This window comes from Thermobia domestica, chromosome 16, assembly GCF_964235325.1.
Source record: "Thermobia domestica chromosome 16, izTheDome1.hap1.1, whole genome shotgun sequence".
NCBI classification, from domain to species: Eukaryota; Metazoa; Arthropoda; class Insecta; order Zygentoma; family Lepismatidae; genus Thermobia; species Thermobia domestica.
The window spans coordinates 180,600,267-180,621,224 of record NC_137469.1 but is presented as its reverse complement, the minus strand read 5'-3'; the positions used below and the strand labels follow the sequence as shown (position 1 = coordinate 180,621,224).

At 35.7% G+C, this 20,958-nt stretch overlaps 1 protein-coding gene across 1 annotated transcript in view; it reads right to left on the bottom strand.

Annotated features, from left to right (window-relative positions):
• Window positions 1-20,958, bottom strand: part of LOC145673525 (uncharacterized) — a 36,903-nt gene that overhangs the window by 7,585 nt on the left and 8,360 nt on the right. The window contains exon 2 of the mRNA XM_081743307.1: window positions 5,496-5,931. Within this exon, the coding sequence (XP_081599433.1) occupies window positions 5,496-5,914 (419 nt within the window). The 5' untranslated portion in view covers window positions 5,915-5,931. The remainder of the gene's footprint in view (window positions 1-5,495; window positions 5,932-20,958) is intronic.

Below are 20,958 nucleotides of genomic sequence, written 5' to 3'. Positions count from 1 at the left end.
TCATCACCAGCAACCGAACCGGGACCCTTGCGTATTAAACACACGCGCGTCATTAAATTGTATGAATTTTTTTCATCTTATTATTATTAATAATAAGAGGAAAATAAATTAGAGGCCTAATAATTTAAATTTACGATTTTTAGCTCTTTTCGTCGTTCTTCGTTGATTCTCCTGTGAAATCACCAGCGCTATACGAGGGTAATTAGATAAGTTTCCGGCCTAATAGTAAATGAATTCATATTTCAAAACATGGTTGGCAAAAATTATGGTTTTTATTAAAAAAAAAAAAGCTTTTTTTGCCTTGGTGTTATTATGCAACAACCGGGTCATGCTAGATGGGGTCACATAAGCCCAAAGTGAAATCCAGACTACTTCTCGGCTTACATCCGAGAGAAATTGTCTTCCGTTTGAATTTGGAACCGGAACTAATTGGCCACAAATGCATTACATCTGCCAACTCACTCACGAAGGACTCGTGATAAAAATACGTTGTAAAATAGCTCTACATATTTGTTAATATAATTGTCAAGAGTCATTTCAGAAGGAAAAAGATAATCAGTTGAACACGTAGAACCATTATACAGAATTAGATATGGAGAATTTCAAAGTACTGCTGAATACAGAAGAACTAATTTTGTCCAAGTTAGTTCACTACGACTTTTATTAGTGCAAGTTAAAGAAATACAACGACTTAGTTTGCATATCAGTAAGAAAAGTGAATAAAGATACGAATTATTTGAGTTCACTTTGGCTCTGACCCATTTATACATAAATAGTTATAAAAGATACTTCTGATGTCAATAAATGCCTCTCGTAGGAGTTTGTATATCCCCTCCCCAAAGTATGGAATTTCAATGTATTTTATGGATAGTAAACATTATTAAATCGAAACAATATTTAGAATTTCTTTGATTGCAATTGCATAACAATAATAACAAACTATAAAAAAATCACAAAAGAAACATTCATAAACTTATGTATTTAAAAAAGTTACCTTTGTAGTATAATCTCTTTGAGTAATGAACGGGAATTTTAGGTCTGAGTATAATGCGAGTAATATACGGGAGTGAAACGCGATAACCCACAAATGTTTGATCAAGATTTTACGAACACACACTTTCACGAACATTTTTCGTTTTTGGGTCTAAAACCAGTTTTTTTTTTAAAAAAAAACAGCCAACCCTGCACCGGATATGAAGAGGAGCACCGAACATGACGTGAGGAATACCCAAAGCAGTGGTGACCATGGAAACTGTGGATCACGTGCACGACATAATCCTAGGAGATTGGCGAACTGACCCGTCACGTATTGCAGAGACTCTACGGATTAGTGATGGGTAAATTCCCGGGAAGATTTCCAAAATGGGAATTTATGTTCAATCAGAAAGAAAATTGCATTCCATTACTATATTATGATTTCAAAGTTGAATTAATTTTTATATCACAGCATATTATTACTGTTGTCCACAGGGGATTCTTTAAAATGTATATTCTGAACGGTACCATGTTACTTTATTAACACTTTGTATATTTAGAAAGTACGCATAAATGCACATTTATTTACAATATGTTCTATCAATTAAATATGTGTGAAAAAATTATATAGTAAATTACATAGTAACAGTTTAAATTTATATGTAAGTGGATTTGCTCAACTTGACTCTATTGCTGATATTATAAACACATTAAATTTATAAATGTTATAGACTAATTAGATTGGGTAAATGCTAGAAGATACATGTCTCACCAATTTATCAACATTTGCGCATACATATTTATGTTCACAAAATTTGCAAGATACTTACTTATCTTATATTTTAACACCTAACAATGCCATACACGACCTTTCATTCTACCTATTTCTCGAAATTCCATAGTTAATTCACATGTTCTATCTTCGTTACCAACAATTCACTTTCTTTTCTCACATAAATCACTTCCACTTAGGTTTCCGTTTTGTATAAATCCCCTACTGCCTCAAAAATATGTGTTCGATATTTTCTTGACTACTTAAACATCACTATCAACTCATTTCTTTCGTAAATCATCCTAATTTTTGCTAGTTTGGCCCCCCAATTCTAAACAATTACCTTACTTTTTAGTGCAAATGAAAATGGAACAAAAAAAAATATATTATTAGTTATGTAAAGTTCAGTCAAAGAATTTTAAATTTTTTAACCTCCAAATTCTTTAAAACCTAGAATTAAATCATATTAAAATAAAGTAATTAGTCATATTGTTCTTATAATTTGGAAGTAAAGAAATGGAAATAAATTCCTTCCTGGGAATTTATAGGCCAGGGAAAAACCCGGAATATTCTCATTTTTAAATTCCTTCCCACCGGGAATATTCCCACTGCCCATCACTACTAAGGATCAGTATGGAGCGTGTACATTACATGGTGCATGAAGAATTTGATATGAAAATTTGGCGGCAGAGTCTGTGCCCAAACTCTTCACAGCCGATCAGAAGCGGACAAGACGGGACTGTTCTTAGTGCTTCCAAGTTCATTGAACAAAAAGTTAGTGTTGATAAAACGCAATGGTATGTGTACGATTAATTGTGCCATAGGGTTAATATGGCAAATAAAAAAAAAAAGTCGCAGAGAAAAAGATGAATGTTATTTTTTGAGATTGTGAAGGGTTAATGCTGAGCGAATATCTAAAAAAAACAACGCTGCATTGAATGCTGAAAGATTTGTGTACCTGATGGGAAAACTGCACACCACATTGAAGAAAAAGGGGGAATGGAAACTGTGGAAACGCAACGGCTTCTTGCAAGAGATTGCTTCTTGCTACGAAACAGCCATCTCAATGCACAAACTTTGTGAACTGAAGTTAGATATCATTGACCATTCCCATTATCTCCAGTTCTGGCCTTGTCAGACTATTACTTTTTCCTATCACTTACGTTGCACCTTAAAGAATCTAAATTTAGAGACTAACGATGTCATAGCAAATGCTTTGCAGCACAAGACAAAGTGTTTTATTATTATGAGTGTTTTATTATAATGCTGCCGTGCTCGTGTTTCCAATGCTCTTAGACGCATAAAATTTATGTATTAAAAAAATAACCAACTTTCTAATCCTAGCCAAACTTGTGATCACACTTCTTGTTAAATGTGCATCCCCAAAGAAAAATAAATTAAAATGCTGAACACCTAAGAAACTTACCTACCAAATTACAAGCGGCTGGTTTGAAAACGACAAATTTTCGTACGTTAATGAGTGTATTATGTCTTGTAATAAATTTGCAAATGATCCTGCATAGTGAGTCGTTTCTGTACTTGTGAATGTGCGTGTGTGCAATTGTCCCCTGGTTACCTGATTTTGAAGTTGTAACGAGGTGGCGGAAGGAGCAAGCACATAAATACCATTACCCATAGTACTGTACTTCTGTGGAGATACGTAGATTAAAAGAAAAACTTAGGAAAATTACTTATTAGATTATTTCAGTTCTTGTTAGTCGATAATTTTACAAGAAAGAAATTATTCTAAGAAATGAAAGAAAGAGAAAAGAAAAAAAGAAAGGCATTCGATTCTGCATCAGAATGCTCTGCGAGTTTGTATTCTTTCACTCTACTCATTTAGCTACGGGGATTTTGTTCGATAAGCTTCCTACATTCTACCATACATTCAAATTTGATAGCCGTAGCGCGTCGTTTAGAGCTTTAGAAAGGTTATCTTTGTTTATATGTTTGTGTACCAAATGTTGATTATAAAAGTTAACACATGTTTCGCAGAAATTCTAGATACTAGGTTAAAACCAATACATGCAACATTTTATTTTCATCTGTCATTTATCCATCTCCCTTAACGGAAATTCTGAATTTCCTTTGCTAGTAAGAAAACTAATCGAATGTATTGTTGCTAAGATTTACTCAATCGAACTTAGTTCGTTTTCTCAGTCATAATTGTATTGCTTTAAAATATTTATTAGTAAGTTTGTCACAAAAAGAATGGTATTTGATCTCCATTTACTAATCACTCAAGTTTAGCCAAAGGCGGGCGGAAAAATGTAATATGACAAATCGTGAATTACAGTATAGAAGCAAGATTTAATGAGCATAGGTGCACATCCAACGATCCTTCTATCGAGTCTACAAATATTTCAGACCATTTGAATACGGTACATCCTTCTCACAGTATTATTACACGAAACGGATCTCGACTCAACTTACTGCATTTCAACACAAAACAAATAACTTTTTACAAAATGTCGCTTGTAGCCTTCCTAAGATATCATAATACTTGACATTACATTAACCAGTGAAGAAAAGAAATTAAATTTTTGAAGGTTACGTTCCACGGTTATGCCGGCTAGGCTAAAAAAGACAGTGATGATGAGAAATGAATGAAATGATGGGATGAAGAAAGTAGGAGAACCCTGAGAAAACCCACGCACAAGGTGTTTGTTCACCAGTAAACTCATTTGGTGGGAGCTGGGATCGAACCAAGGACCGTCGGCACCAGAGTTGAAAGCTCTAGTATTGGGCCACCGCTCAGTGAAGAAAAAAGCTGGTCTCCATTTACTTTGCATATATTATTTCATGTGCTGGGAAAAGTCCTCTAATATAATTTTAATATACATATTAAACTTCAACTTCCATATTTATGAAATTTTGGTAGATAAGAACTCCCTACAGAACAAAATGGAAGATAATGAATCTGCACTTTATTTTGTTTCAAACACAATCTATTAGGAGATATTGTCTTCACTTTCAAGAATACTCTACTGAAATATTTAGAAGGATTCTAATTACGTAATGATTCGTATCTGCAGTAACTAAAAAAAAATTTCTATGTTCAACAAAATGAACTTTTTACAAGGAGAGATTAATTGAAAAGAATAAACAATTGCTGTACCAAATCTCCTGTAAGCGTATTCACACTTTTCTTATAGAATTCTACGGCTACACTATCCTACTTTTCTCATTACACATGAACTGATTATATTTTGAGTGTCGTATAGTGGCACATTACTCAATGTAATAGCATATTAAAATAATTCAAATAGTGTTTCGAAATAGATATTTCCAGAATGTGAATTAGGAAAAACAGTTATATTAGAGATACATTTTACGGAGATGAAAGATACTTAAATCGTTCCAAACCACAAACCACAAACAGACGCAAGAAAAATTACAAAAAAGACGCGTAAGTCATAAAAGTGAGAAAAAGTTGAAGCAAGTGATAAAAATGTAATATGAAACAACAATTATCGAAAAGTTACCGAATATTACAATGAAATCGAACACGCATTTCAATTTATAATAATAAATCTACAGGATCTTGGTTCTTTAAATACTTCTGTTAATTGATTAATTGTAACGACAATAGCAAATACCTATAATTTATAGTCGCCGATTTGCACATATTTTCATTGAGGGTAAGTCTATGATAGAATTTAAAATTTCGTTGAAGTGATGATATTTTGTTACATTATAATAGGGCTTACAATTGTTTAGAAGAAGAGTTTCTATATAAAAATATTACCTTAGAATTTCCAGCTGATTTGTAGGATTTGCATCATCATCAATTGTATTATCTGTGATTGATTCCGATAAATCTGAAGATTCGTTACATACTTCAATATTGAATTTCTCATCAAACTCAGTATTATCTTCTACTTCAAGCTCTGTTTTCACTAAAGGTGATCTCGAAGGTTCATCGTCCACTTGAGACTCCGTTTTCAGTAAAGAAAGTGGTCTTGAAGTCGAGGCGAAAGGTACAGTTTCATGCAATGAAATATCCCGTTTTCCGAGCAACGGTAGCCCTGATTCTTCAGTTTTTGCAGATACCGCATCCTTAGTTTCCAATGGTTCATTCTCATCATGATAATCATGATTTTCAGTTTTGATGAAAATTGTATTCGACTCCAAAATAAAATGTTTTGTTTCATGTTCGTCTTCCATACTCCACAGGGAATAACCTGAAAAGAAAACATAAAATTAAAAAAGTGAGCATCACAACAAAGAAATTGTAAGTTAGAGATTTATGTCAGCCCTCAGAAAAAAGACACTGTAAGTTGAAGATTTATCTGTTACCTTAACCTTATCACATAAAGTAGAACAGCAGAATTTATTGTATAATAGTTAATGTAACATGATCATCTTATCAGCTATTTTAATACGTTTAACGATTTGTAACCAACTGTCATTCTTAAGAAAGTGAAGCGATTCTTTTTATGAACTTAAAAGAACAATTTTCTTATTGTTGAAAAGTGACATTACTTAGGTAAATACTATTCTAAAACAAAATGTTAATTTACACTTTTGGTCGAGTGTTACACCTCACTTTGAGCTGCATTAGATACATTATTCCCTCGACTGCATATATTACATTCTGCATTCTTTTTTCTCTGCTATTTGTTATCTGTATATTTCCAAATTCAATGTGGTTTGTTTCTCATATTTTGTTTTTTTATCACTATTTATCTGTAATAAACCCTATTCTATATTGATAGCGAATATCATCGATTTCTGTTCCAATAGAAACTTAAAAGCTATTCAAAAATTAAAATAAAATAAAATAAATCATAAAATCTAATATGCACTTGTGATCATAAAATCCGAGACCGCCTCCCAGAGTCGAAAACGTTGAGCACAGATTCCTATGTCTCTTGCTTCTGGTTACAAAGAAAATCTATTTTCTCCTAATTTTGTTTCAAACCAACATGTGTGATCTCTAATACAAATAGCGTATCCAAACATTGACTCCAAATAAATATTGAAGAAGCATGTAGAAAACCATTATAAAATATGACAAAACAAGAATACATGACATCAGACTGAAGCATGTGGAAAGTGAGCCATAAACAGAAGAGTAACAGAAAAAACGGAGAAGTCCAATAGCCTTGTGCTGCTGGTGTAGTGGATAAGGTAATAGATTCGCATACCAAATTTTTATTTTCACACGGGTTCGAATCTGCCAAAGAGAATTTGTGCTTCAATGTATGAACTCTATAAATGTGTCACAGATATGTAATATAGTATTTCAGAACATATATAATAAACCAAACTTCTCCAGCTCCTCTAGTCTTTGCCGTTTACTTCGAGGCGAGAGAACCATTTTCGATTCCCGGTGGGAATTCATGTGGTTTGGATTCCACGTTAAGGAGTAGACCTACATCGATAATATATATTTTTTATGTACTTCTAAGTATTGTTTCTATTTCTGGGCAAAAGTGCTATTTAAAAGGCACAAGCTGTTAAGAAAAAGAAGAAAAAGATATAAAGAAATAATTTTAAATATTTTGTATTATATCGACATATTTCTTGTTTCTCGTTGCTATGACAACCTGTTTATTTAATTAATATGGTAACTAAAAAAAGATAGAACGAAGAACAATATTGTCAGGATTGGATGTATATTATTTTAATGTGACAAATACGATATATGTTGAAAAATATACATACCCAAAAGTACATATCTGTGTTGTGTGATTCACTGTAATCTCGTGTAGTTTATAAATATTCAATATATTTAGAATCAGGTACTGTAACGGAAGAAATAACGTTACATATTTAGATGGTGCCAAAACTCGGGGAACCTTGAGATTAGTTAGAAATTTCAGTAAACTATGTCAACATCACGGATTACATTTTACTAAGTAATAAAAGAAAAATATATCGAAGAACTAAAATGAATACCAGTACAGGAGTTGAAGGTGTCAATATTCCAGCAACTGAGACTTTAACGGATGTGATTGATCTTTTACGACAGTTAGGACAGCAGATTAATTCCATGACACAACAGATGGATTCCAAATTGAAACAAGTAACACAAAATTTGGATTCCAGATTGGAGCAAGTGACACAACAAATACGACAGCAGATGTATTCCAGATTGGAACAAGAAAGACTACAAATAGGACAAGAGATGGATTCGAAATTGGAGCAAGTAACGCAGCAGATAAATACCAAACTGGAAAAATGAAATCTTTGAGTTTTATGTCCCACGCTTATGCCGGTTAGGCTAAAGGAGACGGCAATGATGAGTAATGAATGAAATAGTGGAATGAAGAAAGTGGGGGGAAACGGGAGAACCCCGAGAAAACCCACGCACACGGTGTTTGTCCATCACAAAGTTCACTTGGCGGGGGCTGGGATCGAACCCGTGGCCCCAAGCACCAGAGGTGAACGCTCTACTAATACCAAACTGGACATAACCGACAATAGGATAGAGCAAATTATAATTATCCATAGTTTTGCCGTGGTGAGACATACCGTTGAATGAACATACAACGCAAAATGAACATACAAGTAGAAATGCAAGTCAATGAACATACAAACGAAATTCGGAGATCGCAAAAAGAGGTACACACCATCAAACAGACAATCAGTACAATAAAGTGTAATTCTGATCCTGCCCTCAACGTAGTGTATGAGGAACATAGGAGAACTGAATCAAAACCCTGTGAAGAAGACATCAACTCATCAGAAGCCTATTCTGAATGGAAGGACACCACCTCTAATATCGAGAAGGAAGAAAGAAGATCATATCGAAGGAACCATATACACGTAAAACAGACATCTAAGGTATTTTGGTACTAATACTCGTGTGAAATTTGGTGAAATAAAATCCTTAACTAAATTCAGCGGTAGATCTGAGGACATTGCAACGAGTACCTTTCTAGAAAAATTTGAAGACGAATGCGAACTAATAGGTATAGGTAACGCAAATTTCCTTAAAATATTGCCACATATTTTGTTACATCCTTGTTCGGTGTAGTATAAAGCGATCAGAGGTACTCTGCGTAATTATTCAGATTTTAAAAATTCGTTGATAGCAAATTCTGAAAACAATTTTATGTTAGCAGACCGGATTCCCGGATTAGAAACCGACGTTTTGATATTAAAGGGGACAAAAATTTTAAGGTTTTGTAATTTTAGCATATAAAGACTTGAAACAGATCAATCCATATCAGCAGGAATCACGAATTATTGCATCAATAAGAATATTGTTTCCCTTTACGCAACAGCAAGTACTGATCTCTTCACAGTATATTAATTTTAATCACTTAATAACGATAGTTCAAAATTACGAGAGTCAGTCTAGATTGTAAAGTAATACTACCAGAAGTCAAGCTAGTTATATTTCCGTGCGAAACATCAATGTTAGAGAAGATTGCAATTATAATGCAAGAGGTAATCTTGGATTTTCTCCTAATGGCAATAAGAGCAAACCTAATTTTAGAAGAAACAGAAATAATAATCGTACAGCTTTTCGGAATAATGCAAACAAGCGATCTAATTTTCCATATACTCCCAGATTTTGTAGTAAATACACAGGTGGCAGAAATTTTCAAAATAGGAACCAAAGAACTGGTGAAATAAATAACATACAGGACTGTATTCAACACTGTGCAATTCAATGCAACCTATCCGAATCTTTTGGTAATGTAGCCTGAACTTAAGTTATGGCGTCCGTCAAAGAATACCAAAAGTAAATGGATGCAATTAGTTTAAAAGTTAGTTCTTACAGAAGTTTTATCTAAGATCAATATAGATAATATCGAAGTTCAAGATTAATCCTTAGTGTAATCATTTCTTTATTGTGTGACTATCTTTGTGATATTAATTAGTTTCTGTTTTGTTTCACTTTGAATATTGTTGATTTCATTGTAGTTTTTAGCTCGTTCACATTCTGTGCAATCACATCAATACATTAATACAAATGTTGTTTATCAAATTTATGGTAACTATGCCCGAATAAGTGAAATATGTTATGTTGTATTTTAGTTTACGTCAACTTTATTGTTAAGAAATATAAATAGTAGTGAATTAAAGAATCTATTTAGGACCTAAATAATCAGCAAACTTACCACATTTTGAATGTCTTTCTAATCAAAAATGTTATGAAATAAAAATAAAATTGACTATTGGACAAATATAACAATGACATTGAGATAAGATGAAAACAACATTGTTTTATGAATTATAGTTTTTATATATAAAGGCTATTCAAAAAGTAAGGTAACTATGTATATGAAATGTTTAACCGTCCAGAATTCTTTCTTTAATTGTAATCAATTTAAGAAGTCCTATAATTCGGGAGCCATACATACAACGATAATGTATGTTTTGTATGAACTTCTAAGTAGTGTTCCTATTTACAAGCAAAAGTGCTATATAAAAGGCACAAGCTGTTAAGAGGAAAATATAAAGAAATAATTTTAATGTTTTTCGTTGCTATGACAACTTGTTTATTTAGTTGATATGCTAACTGAAAAAAGATAGAACGAAGAACCATATTAGAATTGGATGTATATTATTTTAATGTGACAAATACGGTATATGTTGAAAAAGATATATATCGTAAAGTGCATAACTGTTGTGTGATTCATTGTAATCTCGTGTACTTTATAAGTATTCAATATAATTGGAATCAGGGAATATAACGGAAGAAATAACGTTAGAGACCATAAAAGCTCGGTGTTAAAAGGGTCACTAAAATAAAACACAACACAATCTATTGTTTACACTTAAACAGAAAATAATACGGAAAGATGTTCTTCCTCGTAACTAGCTATTTAATATATCACGCAAGAACAGTCGTTGTTTGGAGTGGAAAGTGGGGCAATCCCCTTCCCCTGAGTTTGGGATGCACATAGATTTTAATGAAAGTATAACAATAATGAAAAATGTGAAACTATGAATATTGAACAGTTTTGCTCCTTCCCGCAAAAATATTTAAATAAAGCAACAGCGCTGACACGGGAATTGGTCGTATTGGAGTTGGAGTTCTCATTTTCATTCCACGTTTTGGAAAGTCCGACGAGCGCCGCTCAATTCCGAGTACCTACTGTCAATCTGAAAACCATTCTGAGAAAGTCCTTTTTGGCAGCGCAGCTTTTCTGAAATTTGGTTTCACAAACAGCAATCGTAAAATGGTGAAGCTCGCATTCTTTAAATGTTAGGGATACTTTGTCTCAATTAGCTCTTCCGATGTTTCTATCAGGAAGGGTGATTGTGTAAAAAAACAAATGGTAATTAAAATATAATAATGCTACCAGGTGTCTGTTCTGTGTACGGTGTAATAAATATAAAACCAGAAATTTGAATTTTGTACAAGGTATCGCCCTTTACCTTTTCAGATTTGAAATTTTTTAAACTGCTGAATCATGTATATTTTAGGAACTATCATGTACGAAGAGCACACCTCCAACTTGAATAAATTCCAATATTGGATATTCTCTGGATAAAGAAAAAGGAATTTGAATATATTTTTTTTAAATATCCTTTTCTTTGAGAGCAGTCCTTTCGAAAACCTTAAAAGATTGCTTAATTAAGAGGTTACGTATGAATTTCACGCTATAACTTGAGAATCCTTAGATTGGAATAAAGAAAGCAAATTTGCATGTTATAGAAATGATCTTTTCACTCTTATTTAGAGAATTTTTAGAATCACTGAAACATGCATTTTTTGTTGTTAACTAAGAGTTTACTTTCCAAATTTCATGCCACCTTAAACGGATCGTAGATTTCAACAATCATGGCAATCAGTCGATTATTCTCCTTGCACAGTCGACTAAGTTTATAATGGTTTAGGTGTAAATAAATCTACCAATAATCAACTAAGTGAAAACGCCAATCCATACGAAGTACAACTTTTAGATAAGTTAGATTAAGAATAATATTAAAGGGACAGACTTAATTTAGCAGGACAGCATGGAAGTCATCTGTAAACATAAGATCAGCCTTAGAAAGTGGATTGGATTGGAATTCGTTACTATATTTGAATTGCCGTTTGCGCCTGTTTTAGAAAGCAATATCTTGAGTGTTTAGAGCATGGTTACTGCACACGACACTAGAAATTAAATGATAAATACGAACAATTCATAACAAATTGAACATCGAATTTAATTCGTTTCATCCTTGATAATTACGTTGTGCTAGTTTAAGACGGAAGCATTTCTCGTAGCAAAAATAGTATAATCGATATATTACCGTGTAAAGTAGCAAATTCTATAGCATTTCCCATGGCATGGCATTTCCTATGGCACTTCTTGTCAACAGCACTTGCTGTATTTCGTAGCATTGTCCCCAGCATTTCTTGTCCGATTGCAGCGCTGTGGTGTGTTAAAAATGCAAAAGGTTTTGTGCCAAATTTCCACGCTCTTTGTTTTGTGTGGGAAATTGAATTGTAGTAAAGAAAAATTAGTTGGAGAAGGGATGCTATTATTATACAGATTGAAAATTATAAGGAACATCGTTGTTTGTACAAAATTAAAACTTCTTTTGTATCGTAATATGCATATGCGACAAAGGGCTATAGAAGATTTGGCAACTGACTCGTGATTGCATTCTTCTCAAGTGATTTATTTGAACGTTACAAGATGGTTATCAAAATGCTAGCGTGTAAAAGCACCACATACTTTTGGTGCCAAAGAATATTATACGACATTGTTGGCAGCTCATCTACGAGAAATGCTACGATAAATCCTTGCGTCTAAAACTAGACTAAGAAGTGGGATGATATCTCATTATTAATAAAAAGATAAACACGACAGGGTGTATCATCCATCAGAAGAAGATGCTCAAGTACAAGTATGTCGATAAGCTATCAGTAAACAATGCCCAATGTTTTAATCGTGTTTTAATAGTATGTCTTGTATCCTATATATCACTGATAACGTGCTAGAACGGTATATATATATATATATATATATATATATATATATATATATATATATATATATATATATATATATATATATACAGGGTGTTAAAACAATAGCGACAAATTTTGGTGATTCCTTACACCAAAATAAGAGGAAAGTTTATATGGACCTATGGCGAAAAGTGCAGAGCTAGGGCTGTCGAAAATCGCAAAAAAAAGCCAAATTTTAAGAGGCCCTATTTCGAATTCGACAGATTATGGATGGTGGTCCTTGTCAGCGTAAAGGAAGTGAAGGATACGCAAGTCAAAAATGCATATTTCATTAATATTCAATGTGTGTACGGATTATTCCCTGCAGGGTGAAATTCCCAGACATGCCATCAACCGAATTTTGAGATATGCTCTGATTTTATGATTGGTCCAAAGTAGGAAAACGATAAGCTTTGATAGCAATGAACACGGAATCCTTTAGCGCGATGTCGGAAGTGTTAAGGATCGTCAGCAGTACTTAGGAAAACGCATGATTCGATGTTTTATTTCACGCTTATAAGTGGAAAAAACGCAAAATATACCGTGACGAAGTACTTAACATCACACGCTATTGCGAACACAAAGAAACATCTAGCTGCCAGTTCTTAGCACTTCCGCCTTCCCTCCGAAGCATTGGATGTATCCATTGTTGTCAAGATTTACCTCTTGCATACTTTGGACTCTTCTTGAAATCAGGGTATAACTCTATTGAAAACATATCTGAGAATTACACACTGTCGGGAATAACCTTCAAACCCTTTGATAATTGATGAAATATGCACTTTTGGATTGTGTATGCCTGGCTTTCCTTACGCTCTTTATGCTGATAAGAAGCACCATCCACAGACTCTCGAATTCGAAATAAGGCATCTTAGAATTTGACTCTTCCGCGATTTTGGACAGCCCTAGGATGAACTTTTTCTCTTATTTTGATGTGAAAAATCACCTCTTGAAATTTGTATAGTTCATTAACTCCCTGTATATATGTGCACAAAAAGGCATGATTATCATTATATTTATTGGGCCGTAATAAGTCGAAAATATACGCCCTATCCAAAATGGGTCAACCCATTAAATATCATTCGTCTACTTGGAGTCTATTTTGCTATTGCAGACATTCGAGAACCAACTCCAAAGAAGGTAGAGATACGGCTTTCAAACTATCCTCGGGAATTGACAAATGTTGCTGCAGATAGAGCCATGCCAATATATAAGGAAGACGTTACCGTATACTTTAATTTGGATAAGGATATCATGGAACCAAATCCCATCAGCGACACTGGAGTAGTAGACGAAACTTACGAAGAATGCGAAGAACACAAGGGCCTGCGGTGATATGAGTGGTGAGTCTGTGGTCTTGAAATATAAGAAAAAAATAGTTGAATTATGAAAGAGTAGAAAACGAAAGAGACTGTCGTTACAGTTCGTTATGCGACACTAGAAGAGAGTAACGTACCGAAAACAGTCGTATCGTTGGGCAAACCAAGTCTCTTTAGGTGGAATACGCAAAGACAAATTGCGTGGCGTATCGCTGACCGTGCTACAAAACCTTCACACTGTACTAAGTCTACAGTTATCGCTGCATGACGCAGATGTGCAGCGTTGGGCCTTCCAGATAAGTCAAGATTATAATGAAGCTTCATTTATGGCCTCTAAAACATTGCTGTAGGCATTTAAGCGGGCGCACAATATTGTTTCATGTAAACTGGCCAAACTTATAGCTGTTATCAAACATTAGCCAACGTGTGTCTGTAACTTGTTATGGCCTTGCTAAAAGCTGCCATATTGTCCTATATTCACAATTTCGGGGTCTGTTTACGGTATTCGTTCTGCACGTTGGGCGATATATATATATATCTAAAAAAAAATATGTTCCACTTTAGATTTGTTTATTCACTGCAGGATTTGGAAGCAAATCCGGTTGGTGCGTTGCTAGTTATGGCCTGGCTAGAATGTGTGATATTGCCTTATGTTCGCAATTTACGGGCCTATTTAGCCCTTTCATCCCCCATGTTGGCCGATAAAAAAACACATGTATCCTACTTTAGATTTCTTTATTCACTTCATGAGTTTCAAGCAATTCGGAGTGTGGCACTTGGAAAACTGCTTGTAAGGTACACGGGGCCACTGCTATCTAACAGTCAGAGAAGAAGCATAGCAGTTGGGCCCGAGCGTTAGCTTGGGAGTGCGTCCGCAGAAAGCAGGCGTGTAAGTGACGATGTAAGTCACTGGTTCCTCTAGAAATTGGATATTTTGTAAGCTATATAATTTAATTGAATGAGATATATGTAAATGAAGTAAGAAACGTAATATAATGAAAAGGTAATTGGTGTATCAATATTAGTTCAACCAAATAAAAATCAAAAAGTGGCATATTGTGACGGAGTCAAAGAATCAAAGGAACTAACTAGTAATGAAGACATAGATATTATAGAGGTTGAGTCCGGTAAGTATCACCCACAGAAGAAACGAAAATGTCAATAGCAGAAGAAAGAAATCATGATCCATGTTATGATCTACAAAGACAAAATAGGAAATCTGTTAGAAAAAAGGGATATACAAGTACTAAGAGCAAGACATCTTGAGAATTTAGGACGTAATGAAGAGAATTTGGATCACAAGGAGTACAAAAATCTGCTAGAAAAAAGATAAATAACTTAGTTTTATAGTTCAAGTCTAAAATGTATAAAGAAGTCATGAGTGATGAAAACAGCACTAAATGGAGGAAAAAATGGAAGTTGCTGAGGTCACATAACATGTGGTCACTTGCTCCACTTCACCTAGAAATCAAGATAGTCAATAGCAAATGCGTATTTATTATGACAGGAAACCAAGATGATATATTGCGAAAAATAAAGGCTATTAGTAGCAGTAGGTTGTAATCAAAAGGCACGAATTCATTATCAAAACTTGTGGTCACGGTGATTAATTTATTAGAATCACTGACAAGTAGACCTCACCACTTCGCCGTTGCGTTAGCAAAAGGAAACAACTACTGTCTTATAGTAGGGCTGAATATAAGACACTGACAAAAATTTTAGCTGCTAATGAGCACTAGAAATATGGGAAAACGAAGTAGAAACATGGATGTGGGAAAGCCATGTACAATATAATTTGATAGTTTCAAGACCAATTTTTTTTCGAAATAGGTGGAGAAACCATAGTTATGACTTCAGCTATGTAAATCAAGTTAGGAGGGATGTTTTTATGACATTCCGGATCATGACCGCCATCTTGAAATCCGCCATATTGGATCAAAGTCAACTTTTTCAAATGGAAAGAGGGTCATGTGGGGTATCAAACAACAATGATGTTTTCTACCCAATCTCATGCAATAATTAGTTTTTCCATATCTAGAACGATTTACAACTTACAGTTCTTTGAATGTTGAAAGTTCGTTGTTTGTATCAGATAACAGAATACTATAGTGACAATGAACATAGCTCTAGAGATAGCATCCTTACAGAACAAAGTTACGGCAATGAGAGAAATGCAAGTCCTCAGCATTCATAAAATGGTCAAAACAGAATTTTGCAGAGCACCACGAGCACCTAATAAAAAATGAAGCGTCACAAAAGTTAATGCCGGGAATATTGAAAGCGTACTTCTTCGGCACCTCGAACCATTCGATCGGATCATCAATAAATCCTGATTTACAAAATGCATATTGAATCATTCCTGTGAAGCGAGGAGACTGAAATTGATTGTACACAAAAGAATGCAGAGTGACAATAGTATCTCTGTCATGCAGTTTTGAATGGAAATGTTCGTTCTTTATTGCATAATCACATATGGTACGCCAATGTTTTGTATTGTCTAAAAAAAAAAAATACATCCACAGGTTGAATTATGCCGGTGGTACCTTCTGGAATTTGTCACACTTCCACTGATTTCCCAGGTGGAGCTGTTGTACGTCGCACCTCTTCATTATTAAATGATGCCCAGCTATCTACCATAAGTAAATTCTTGCTACTTGCATTCGGCCAATAGCAATTCACATACCATTCTCGCAGTTCATGTAATCCCATTTTGCCAGATGTTGATGCTGTAACATGTATATTGCCAAGTTTCTGCACTAACCTATTAAATCCAGTCTGCAATGTTACAGGCACTATTCCGTTCTTTTCCTGGAGAACAATGAACAGCTTACCAACTAACTCTCCCTTTAAATTAATTAATTATGGGCATGATTGTGTAGGAGTGTCATAGCATTTACATTTATTGCAAGGGCCTCAATTTTCCTTTTCCCTTTTATATCTAAAGTTCTCGGGCGATGCACTTCAAATTGAAAGCCACTTTGGTCAGCATTACAGACATATTTAAACTCAAAATAAGGGAACGTCTGTTTGATACTGTGAACGTAGTCTCTAGCAGTCTGCATTAGGTGTGGCTGGCGCTCATGATGAAGTCTTGTTTTAAAGATTGTCACTTTCCGTAGCCCGATATTATAATGTCGTTTGAAGTTCAGTAGCCAGGCCTCCGAGGCTTTAAACTGTTCATACCCAATATCACGCGCAATGTGGCATGCCATTCGCTGAAGATCACTGTCTGATACCGTTTGCAAAAGTACTTCACGTGAGTGTATAAACTGCATGTACAATTCCTCCCGTAAAAGGGAACTTTTGTCTTCGCGTAACAGTCCTTTATTTTTTTTCTTAACAACACGATCGTAGGTCCACTCGCGAAATCGGTTACATATTGTCTTTTTACTGTGGTTTGGATGTTGTTTCATGTAGTTAATAATTTGTTTCGTCTTCTCAACCGAGAGTGAAGCGCCTTTCTTGCGTTTAGCTGGTGATGGAAGTGATGCGTCTGAAGTACTTTCTTGGACACTTGGTGTTCTGTCGGCATCTTCAGAATCTGTTGAATGATTACCCTCTTCTGCTTCCATACAGTGTATTCCATTTCAAATTCCAGTTCTTCATCCGCTAGGAATCCAATTATGTCATCTGCGATTGCTCTTTCCTCTTCTGATATACAGATGGTGATCAGAAAAATGGAAACACCTGTAGTTGGCAACACGTCAGATGTATGGGTTGGCAGTGGTGTCGTGGCGCCCGCAGCGCCGGACCGCTAGTGGTGGTGTGTTAGGTCGGTCTCCATACTACGTCAGGCGCAGTGGAACAGCAGTGTCCAGTGGCTGCAGCAGACGGAGGTAGTGTAAAATGGGAGACCTCTCAGATTTTCAAAGAGGGCAAATTGTTGGTGCGCGGCTATGTGGAGTGAGTGTGACGGCAGTGGCTACTGTGTTAGGTGTGTCGCGTGGGACAGTGTCGAAGGTGATGACGGCCTACACAACACACGGGAAAACCACATCGGGGGAGCGGAACAGTGGGCGGAAGAAAATCATGAGTGACAGGTCACGCCGGGTACTAAATCGCATTGTCACACAAAACCGTCGTGCCACTGCGGAGCAAGTGACGGAGGAACTCAATCAGCACCTCCCCCACCCTGTTTCGACAATCACAGTCCGCCGCGAATTACATGACATGAACTTACGGGGTCGTGTTGCACGGGCCAAACCGCTCATCAGGGACCATAACACTTTCGCACGCCGCAAATGGTGCCGTGACCATGCAACTTGGACCGTTGAGGACTGGAAACGTGTGATATGGTCGGATGAGTTATCCTTAACCCTATTCCCACCCACGGACCGTGTTTATGTGTGGAGAACGGCCAAAGAAGCTTATGATCTGCAGTGTCTCCGCCCAACTCTGAAACATAGCGGCGGCTCGGTGATGCTGTGGGCCGCAATATCATGGTTTTCAAAAGGTCCTGTGGTCACACTTAGCGGACGAATCACTGCCAACGATTATGTCGTAATTTTAGGAGACCACTTGCATCCTATGGTCCGGATGTTGTTCCCGGACAATGACGCCTTCTTCCAGGATGGTAATGCACCCATTCACACAGCTGGCGTTGTTGCAGCGTGGTTTGAGGAACATCGGGATGAAGTTCAACACCTCCCCGGGCCCGCCCAATCCCCAGATCTCAACATAATTGAACATCTGTGGTCCGTTTTGGAAACACGACTCCGGCGACGATTTCCACCTCCATCCTCTCTCACAGAACTGGCCGATGCCCTGCACGAGGAATGGTGTAAAATTCCACTTGCTACCATTCGCGACCTCCATGCCTCCATCCCACGTCGCATCAAGGCTGTTCTGAAGACCAAAGGTGGCCCGACACCATATTAATCTGGTAGGTTGCAATTTCGTTCAGGTTTTCCATTTTTCTGATCACCATCTGTATTTGTTGCTTTGTGCTTGAACCGTAATGTCTGCAACTGCTGCAAAAGGTACAAGGCAATGTTTGCCTTATTTAACGTCATGGTGTGTCGTTTTTTAGTCTATATTTGTTGCCTGCACACTCACTTCCTAACACAAACACGCACGCACTTCACAGTATTACAAACACAATACAATAAACGACATAAATATTTCTTAAACAATTCCGAGTTCACGAGTAGAACTGACAGTGAAAATAAATATTTCCTGCACTTGTCTCCTTACAAAGAATTTTGGCGCTGTAGAATGGTACGTGATGCACGTAAGCTCCTGCCTTCTACCGTAGCTGCTACGACTACGAATGCCACTGGCAGCCAGAATTTCTATTCTCTTCATCGTGCTGCCACTACTGCTTATAGTTTCAGTTGAATGCACAAACGCACATACGAAGTGGCGAGGTAAAAAGCACTTTATGAATGCTGACTTGCATTTCTTGCATTGCCGTAATTTTGTTCTGTAAAAATGCTGTCTCTGGAGCTATGTTCATTGCCACTGTAGTTATCTGTTATCTGATACAAACAACGAACTTTAACATTCAAAGAACTGTAAGTTGTAAACCGTTCTAGATATGGACAAACTAATTATTGCATGAGATTGGGTAGAAAACATCATTGTTGTTTGATACCCCACATGACCCTCTTTCCATTTGAAAAAGTTGACTTCGAACCAATATGGCGGATTTCAAGATGGCGGTCATGATCCGGAATGTCATAAAAACATCCCTTCTAACTCGATTTACATAGTTGTAGTCATAACTATTGTTCCTCCATCTATTTCGGAAGAAATCGGTCTTGCAACTATCAAATTCTCTTATACATGCCTTTCCCACATTCATGTTTCTATTTCGTCTTCCCATGTTTCTAGTGCTCATTAGCAGCTAAAATTTTTGTCAGTATCTTATATTCAACTCTACATTAGGACAGTAGTTGTTTTCTTTTGCTAACGCAACGGCGAAGTGGTGAGGTCTACTTGTGAGATTATTAATAACATTAGCAGCGAAACGCAAAATAGCAATCAAGATGTATAATGTAAAAACTGTCTATTTATATGGAAATTTGAAATAAGATATATTGAACAATCAAAATGATTCAACGACAAGTTGGTGGTGATAAAGTACGCAAACTAAACAGAAGCGCATATGGGCTACTTCATTTTGGTGTTGGTTGGAATGACGAACAAAGTCATAACAGAAATTGGTTTCTGAACTAACAGAGTGATCCGTGTATACATATAAACTAAAGATGTATATATATATATATATATATATATATATATATATATATATATATATATATATAAACTAAAGATACACAGTAAGATAGTATATGTTAGAGTGCATGTCAGTGGTTTTCTAGTTTTAGGTCAAAACATTTCACATACTAATGCTGTATTGCGAAATAATTGCAAATACATAGACTTATAAGAAAACACGGAATCCAATATGTCCATCGATATAAGAGCAAATAATATGATGGTTATAAGCTGTTACAACACAGTTATATAAGAAAATCCTTACGAAATTTGGACTACTAGATAATACTGTAGTTAAAATACCTGGTGATTGTTATCAAGACTTAGTTGAGTTGAGTTGATTTTGAGTTTAACGTCCCGTTCAGCAGCGAGGCTATATGAGACGTGGACCTACTGATTAACGTGGAATCCGAACCACATGAGCTCCCGCCGGGATATCAAGACTTAGATCAATATGAGAACTCAGATAACGTAAATAGAAAGAAGTACATGGAAATGTAATGTATATACAGGGTATTAATGAACTATACCGACAAACTGTAAGAGCTGATTCCTCACATCAAAATAAGAGAAAGAGTTCATATGGAGCTATGGCAAAAAATGCGTTGTTTCAGAGCTAGGGCTGTCCAAAATCGCGAAAATGCCCAATTTCAACAGAACCTATTTCGAATTCTAGAAGTCATGGATTTTGGTCCTTACTAGCGTAAAGGAAGCCACACATACACAATCCAAAACTGCATATTTCGTCAATTTTCAATAGGTATACA